At 35.3% G+C, this 7675-nt stretch overlaps 1 protein-coding gene across 3 annotated transcripts; it reads left to right on the top strand.

The window, feature by feature from the left end:
• The first annotated feature begins 386 nt into the window (after positions 1–386).
• LOC110666957 (probable WRKY transcription factor 57) lies at positions 387–5956 on the top strand. Of its 3 annotated transcripts, none has more exons than XM_021827645.2 (4): positions 387–1078; positions 2675–2818; positions 3437–3795; positions 5621–5956. In XM_021827645.2, the coding sequence occupies exons 1-3, from the start codon at positions 660–662 to the stop codon at positions 3792–3794; spliced, it is 921 nt and encodes a 306-aa protein (XP_021683337.1). In that variant the 5' UTR covers positions 387–659; the 3' UTR covers position 3795; positions 5621–5956. The 3 variants fall into 3 exon arrangements, with proteins under 3 accessions (XP_021683337.1, XP_021683338.1, XP_021683336.1); XM_021827646.2 differs by having other exon boundaries at positions 5618–5956; XM_021827644.2 differs by having other exon boundaries at positions 3884–5956.
• The last annotated feature ends 1719 nt before the right edge of the window (positions 5957–7675 follow it).

Below are 7675 nucleotides of genomic sequence, written 5' to 3'. Positions count from 1 at the left end.
ATTTTTTTAATATTTTAAAAGTTAAAAAAATATAAAAATATTTTTTATAAAATAAATAGGTTCTTAATAATTAATTATAATTTCAAAGGATCACTTGTATATATATGTTGAATCATCTTTGGCTTACCATTTCTAGGGGGAAAATGTTTGTTTGCTAGAAGAGAATAGAAATGGATGAAGAAAATTAAGGAAAGAAAATTCAGAAATATAAAAAATATAGAGAGAGAGAAGAAAACAAGGTGCCACCAGCTTGTCGGAAAAGTATCTACTATTTATTCATGCGCGTGGTGGTCCCCATCTTTCCTTCCCTCCCTTAAATATCCGCCTCTCCTACTGTTTTTGCAGTTGACGCCCCTCTTTTTTTAACTTATCTCTTTTCTATTCCCTCTTCTCTCTCCCTCTCTCTCTCTCTCTCTCTCTCTCTCTAATGTATTGACAGGACACACCTTCAAGCCCTCAAAAAGTTTTCTAAAACAACGCGTCCTTCCCAACACAACCAACGAACTTACTTCTCTTCTCTTCACTCCCTCAAAAACCCTAACTCTCTCTCTCCCTCTCTCTCTCTTTGCTTTTTCACTGTATCTGTTCAACTATTCTCCACCAATTCCCTCCTAATTCTCACTTCACCTTCAAATCCCTAATCGTGCCTTCGATCCTCCATGGACAATCCCGATCCGGGAGGCCATTTCGCTACCGACTCTAACTGGAATCTCGGGCCTGACTCCGATAACGTCAATTACTTTTTCGCTAGAGACAGGGAGAGTAGTATACTCTGTGAATTCGGATGGAATCTTCCCCCCTACCACTCTTCCAGCGAGCCGAGCTGCTTTGGAGACTTCGATCGGATCGATGCCGAAGATACGCCCGATTCGGCGGGGAACCTTGGTTTTGCACCCAAGAGTAGTAGCGCGTTACGGGGATCGGTTAGTGGTGGTCATCAGGCGGGTACGGTCGGGTCTGGGAGCGGTGGTGGTGGTGGTGGTGACGTGTCAACTTCGAATCCGTCAGTTTCTTCGAGCTCCAGCGAGGATCCGCCCGATAAGTCTGCGAGCTTCGGCGGGAAACCACCTGAGATACCGTGAGTGGGTACATACATGAAAAATGAAATGACTATTATAGTAAGCAAGTGGAATTTCAAAGCAAAACGATAGTTTTGCGCTTAAAATAATGGGGGATAAAATCACAAACAGAGTCCAATTGTAGTCCTTTCTGTCTGGAGGGGGAAGAGAGAGAGTGCAATTTGCGCGTCCGTACACTCTAGAAACTGTCAAAATTCTTAGTTCATGCAAGTTGGGGGTGTGAGGTAGTTTCGTAATTTAACAGAAAATTTGGGGCTAGATGAGAGAAAGTCTTGAAACCAAAGGGCCTTTTTTTTTTTTTTTTCTCAAAAGATGATAATATTGAAGAGCGCTCTAGCACCGCCGTTATTGCGGCGGGAATGGCGTCCTCTAACTTTTTAACACTACAGAATTGGAGAATATTTTTTTTTCCTTTTTTCTTTAGGAATTTCTTCTCTTTCTAAATTCTATATATAACGTGATTGATAAAGCAGGAATATAGCGACCAAAGACCCTTTGTGTTCTAGATACTAATTTTTCTTTTTCTTTTTTTTAAATTCAATAACGTTGGGAGAGGTTCTTTCGCTCCCATGAAAAGAAGAAAAATAATATGCGGGAGAGATATTCTATTATGATTGTGTTTTATTTGCTGGATGCTTGTTTTATGATCTACATTCATCCCCTTTGGATAGTGCGTATACATTTAATCATTCCGAGTGGGATATGTGTCTGAAAGTTGCACGACACAATGCTTCACCGTTTTTACATTTGTTATTTTCAGTTTAACATCTCTCTTTCTTTCTTGTTGTTGCTTTGCAGGTACAGATTCATGTGCATTAGCATCAATCCTATGTTTTGTTTAGAGTCTTTTCGTGAAAATGCACTTTCTTTTCTGGCTTTAGAAGTGCACCTTATGTAATATAGATTCTTTGAATGGGGCATTTGACGGCAGTTTGCATTCTCTAATGTTGGTTGATTAGATACTGAATGCAATAGATATGGCTATGGTAATATTTTTGGAGTCGTAAACAACAATTTTAAATTTAATATTGACATACTTATTCCAAATTAAAGGCGAAGTTTATTCATATAAACAATGCCATTTTCCACCGTTTGTAGTAAATTCTTCCCCTACTCAAGAGGAAGTAATTCATCCCCTACTCAAGAGGAAGTATCTTGGTCATTGTAGTCTTAGCCTCAGGGATGATATGAATTGGATTTTATTGCTTTTAAATTACTTTATGGTGAGAGATTAATTAAGTTCTCCAATTTTCATATATCAACTCACAGATGTCTTAGGCTATTATATACTGATAGAAAATTTATACATGAGGTAACATTACAAGCATTGATTGAATATTTTAATAATCTATTCCCGTTTGAAAGATAAAAATTTGAAATTTCGAACACTTTCTGCAAGAAATTACAAGCATTTAGAATGCATTTATATTATTAAGATCAAATTAACAATTTTATATATCGATCCCAAGAGAAATATAGTCAGCAAAGATAACTAATTAATCTGATTGCAATTAAGACATTACTTCAGTTTGATTTCTTCTTTATTTTCGGAATTTTATTTTTATTTTGATAAATGTAGATGAAATATTTTGTAGGAGTAAAGTTAGAAAGAAGGGGCAAAAACGAATCCGCCAGCCACGTTTTGCATTTATGACTAAGAGTGAAGTTGATCATCTGGAGGATGGTTACCGTTGGCGGAAATATGGACAGAAAGCGGTTAAAAATAGTCCATTTCCCAGGTCTGCAAATGATCCTTGTTTCTTAATTCCTACTTTTGTATTTATTTCTTTGTCTCAAAAGTATATACCTGATTTATATGTATTCCTTTCTTTGGTTATTTCATCAATTCCTCCAAAAAGGTTTGTGTAAGGCTTCCAATTCACTTTTTCAAATAGATTAGTGCACTCCATTCAATAATTTCTGCTCCAGGTAGTTTCTAAAATTAACGTTAACTGATTTTAATAAGTCAAATTCTACTAAGTATTCTATTTAATTTTATGCTCTAAAATTTTATTATACACTCAATGTGTTAGTAGCTTGCTAAAACTTAAGAATTAGTTTTAGTTAACTTCGATAATTCACATTGGACACATTTTTCAGTCAATTATAGGGCATGGTACTTTACTTTGACTCTTTAAAATAGACAGCAAAATGATGTCTTAAATTGACTTCTTAAACAAGTTTCATCAGCCTTATGGCTGGAGTATGTGGGATTACTCATGCAGAAAGAACGTTTTATTTTCTTTTCTTTTTAAATTCCTGATGCAGTATAGGTGAATTCTACGTAGGAAAATCAGTACCATAATAAATAATTTCTGAATATATTATACTTTTCATTTGACCCATATATTGTTCAGGAGCTACTATCGTTGCACAAATAGCAGATGTACCGTGAAAAAGAGGGTTGAACGATCTTCTGAAGATCCCGCCATTGTGATTACTACTTATGAAGGCCAGCACTGTCACCCTACTGTTGGTTTTCACCGAGGTGGAATCATTAGCCATGAATCGACATTTGTCAACCACTTAACCCCCCCAGTTTCACAATTTTATTATCCTGGAATTCAGTTACCTCGAGAAAGTCCAACTATTGCACAGTCACAACAGGTACCTGTTCAAACAATCGAAATCGGTATGCTACGAGAGCCTACCCCACAGATTCCAGTAGATGAAGGACTTCTCGGGGACATTGTGCCTCCTGGAATGCGTAGATGAGGTAAATGGTATATATTACTTAACTAATTTGAGTTAGTTAATAATTTGATCTCTATAGCATTTACAATCTGTGTGTGTTTTGCGCGCAGTTTGTGTGGGTGTATGAGAGATATATTGCATTCAAAGTTACCAAGTCTTGTGAGATAACCATTAATTATTATGTCAGTGCGTAAGTCGTGTGAATATATTTTTAAACCTATGGGCAATTCAAGAAATCTATGATTCGACTATTAATTGCTGGGGCGATGCTTCGATCCTTGGTTTCTGAACTAAACAACCATCAAAGTAATCTTTTTCACTTGTGTTAGCTGATAGTAGAGCATCCTAAGGTTCCAAGTTTATTTTATATTTACCTTTACAGACGTGGAAAAAAAAAAGGTATGTGTTTTAAAAGTTTTCAGTAAAATGTAAGTATGTTTCAGCTGTCTAAGTGCATCTCTTTCATCCTCTCAAGTCAAAAAGTTCATAAAATAACGAAATGCATAAACATAACCAAAAACTTTCCCAACCTTTTAAGAGCATCTTCTGTACTCCTATCGACACAGCATAAGCAATGAGTGATAAAAGCTTATGAGATGTTATATAATGGATCATGACATGAACCAAAATGAAAATGAACATTTAGTTCCAGGTCTAGACAATCTTTGATGAGGTCAGAATAGGAAGGGAAATATCGCCCCCCAGCTGAAAGAGAGATTACTTGCCCACTGGCAGAATACTGTGGTTGTTACTACTCTATATTTGTGAACAGGCAGTAGTGCCGAAACATGAACTATTCTTATTAGATTAATTAGCACAATACTATATGTATTAGAACTTAACTTATTATAGGCTTAGCATGTTGGCAAGTGCATTTCTCTAACCTAGACAAGATTTTAAGTTGGATTCTCTTCTTTACCTCCCTTATAAACCAAAAAAAAAAAATAAAATCAACACATCATACTGCCGGTGTGACTTACGGAAGACATTTTAATGGATATTAATTGCACTGAGACGGTAGGCCAGAGTGTTACCAGTCATGTAGACCGTATCCTCATTTCCTTGCTTCATTACCAGTATTATGCAGCTCTTATCGACTCCAAAGTTACCCACTAATGTTGCTAATTAAGATTATTGCTTATGTAGTACGTACCTTGTGTTTGATTATTGCCACTTTATATTATGCTTTCTCATGAAATACTTAAAGAGCTTGTGTGGAAAGGATGAGGTTGGAAGCAACATAAAGATAAGATTAATGACCACTGGAATCAAGTAAAATCCAAATGGAAACAGATTCCTGTGAAACCTACATGTCATTACCGGTGTGTTACTTTGTTCTCCTTCACATTACTTCTTCAAAACTTCTATATCTAGATATGATTCGAACAATTTTGCATTTACATTTTATCTAACTTACAGGTAAGAGGAGCATAATAGCATAAACCCTGAGTTTATTTCAGTAATTAATTTGGAAGTCATTATTCTTTTAAGTTTATTCATATCTCATGCTATTCTTTGTTGTGGCTTGCAAGATTCAAGTGATTTTATCACATGCTTTCGATCATTTATTATCGACTTGCATGGAAATGGTTTGATTTATTCTCTGTTGTCTCTTATTATAATTACACACTCTACAAAAAATGAAACTGAATGCATGAAGGCATATTGATTATTTTTTTTTTATTTCCATGACCTAAGATTAATTATTGTTTTTACACACGATCTCATGATGTGATCGGAGAAATGCCATATTTCTAGTTTTCTAAGTGAGTCCTTGAGCCCCCTCAAAATTTTACCCTTAATATCAGAGTGACTATTTCTCACATTCATACGTATACATGTAGCAGGTATTGCTCTAATTGATGTGCTAGCTCTTATACGTGGACTGATACCAATTTCAAACTTAGAATTTTTTTTTTTAATGTTATGATGAATCGGGAACGTGTAAGTGGAGTAGAAAGTAGCTTTCATGGGTGGAGAGTATGGATGTCCTCCTTGCGGTGCACTAATTACTCTTCAGTTATTCGGGAGTAAATTTAGGATCTTGATTAGGTTGATCTTTGTACCCTGTAGACGTGATGATATATAGCCTTGTCCTTTTGTTTTCAAGGGAACAAAAAGGGAAAACATTATATATGTATCCATCTCAATTTCGGAAATAATCCCTTTAATTTGTTTCATCATTTGATTATCTTAGAAGTGGCCCTTTCTGGGTAGTTGTGTGATCACTGTTTGCGAGGCAAGTTGAAGTTGCGTTCATGGGATTGGGGAAGTACATGACTGTAGATATGGACACAGGAAGGTTGAACAGTGCTCTAGGAAAATAAAGAGCCTTCGAACTGGTCCACTTCTTGGTGGTTCAGTTGCGTGAATGTCGATGTTGCTTTAGAGTCAGCTGACCGTGCTTTTTTTCCCCCTTTTTTCAAAATTTTAAATTACTTTCAGATGGTACTCTTCACTGTCGCCCATCCTAAATTTAAGCCCTTGTGACAATATTGTTTTTAAATTTAAATTTATGGTCTAAAATCTTTTAAATGTTAATTTAAGTAACAATAAAACGCTCTTATGTATTATTAAATTTTTATTATTAGTTTTATTTTACAAATAAAATAATAATCTATATAATTCTAAATAATTAAGCTTCTTTTTCACTTATTTTTCCTTTTTTTAATCCGTCCTTCGCATTAATATCTTATTATCAATCAATAACTATGGGTAACTTTGTCAATCCCTGAATATATATGAACAAAATTTTTACAATAAAATTTTCAGATTTGCAATGATAACAAATCAACAAAAATTTCAATACAGATTCAATCAATTGAACATAACATATCCATCATTCATGTTCCTCAACAATCAAATCCAAACCGTGGAATCAATAGCTTCGAAATGATTACAACATCAACACATATTCAATTGAATACGCCTAGATAAATATGATTCAGGACATGGGAAATGAATAAACTACAGTGGTAAAAACAGTGACCAGAACAATGAACAACGCAAGGGCAGTCGTGTGAATAGTTGCATTGTCCACTTTGCTATTCTCTAACTAATACCCCTAGCGCATCTGAAGACGCTCCTAGCTTCTCCTTTGGTGGCTCTAGTGGAGAAGCGAACAACGGCGATGGGGCAACACTAGCTAGAGCTAAACTTGGCGTCATATTCGGAGAAGGAAAAGGTGCGCTTACCGGTTCAGGAGCTTATATGTGCAAGAGATGGAGACTTTTCGAGCAACTCTGAACCGAGAAGCATTATTAGCGATAATGAAAATACCAGCGGCATGGATACGATTATTGTGTTGGTGACACTTAACGAGCTAACCCTTGTAAAGAGTGATAGAATATAATCAGCTTTGGACACTGTCAAATCAAACGTTCTATTGCAGTTACTGACCAGTGCTTGGAAAGTGACAATGAGGGAAGGAGATAAAGGCGATGGAAGCTGACGGTGAAGCTATACGATTTTGGAAGGGTAAATCACAACTAGTGGATGGTAGAGAGGGGGTGCCACTTTGGTAACAAGTGTGAGTAGGGTTGTGAACAGTTTTCGGAGGTCCCAATTGAATCGATAGAAACCGTATCGAATCTAGTTTATTTTAATACTTTGATTTAATTCTGATTTTTCACTGAGAATCAAATTAGAAACACATCGAAATCAAATTGAGAACCTATTTAATGCACATGTTTTTCTATCATTTTTTAAAATGTACCAATATAATTATATATTTACATACTATTAAGAATATCTATATAATCCATAAAAGTGAAAGGGGAACATTGGAATTTTCAAAATATCCTTTACTATTTTTATTATTTACAAAAATATATAAAAAAATATTTATAGCAATAGTTAAATAAATCATCTGCAACAATATATGTTAGGGATAAAATTTTATC

This window comes from Hevea brasiliensis, chromosome 2, assembly GCF_030052815.1.
Source record: "Hevea brasiliensis isolate MT/VB/25A 57/8 chromosome 2, ASM3005281v1, whole genome shotgun sequence".
NCBI classification, from domain to species: Eukaryota; Viridiplantae; Streptophyta; class Magnoliopsida; order Malpighiales; family Euphorbiaceae; genus Hevea; species Hevea brasiliensis.
Note: the sequence above shows the minus strand (reverse complement) of the source record. Positions and strands in the feature narration are given on the sequence as shown.

Excerpts from the sequence above, each read along its gene's own strand:
- LOC110666957 (XM_021827645.2), top strand. The coding sequence starts at position 660 with ATGGACAATCCCGATCCGGGAGGCCATTTCGCTACCGACTCTAACTGG. Across the intron at positions 1,079-2,674 it reads GGGAAACCACCTGAGATACC|GAGTAAAGTTAGAAAGAAGG; the intron begins GTGAGTGGGTAC and ends AATATTTTGTAG. Across the intron at positions 2,819-3,436 it reads AAAAATAGTCCATTTCCCAG|GAGCTACTATCGTTGCACAA; the intron begins GTCTGCAAATGA and ends TATATTGTTCAG.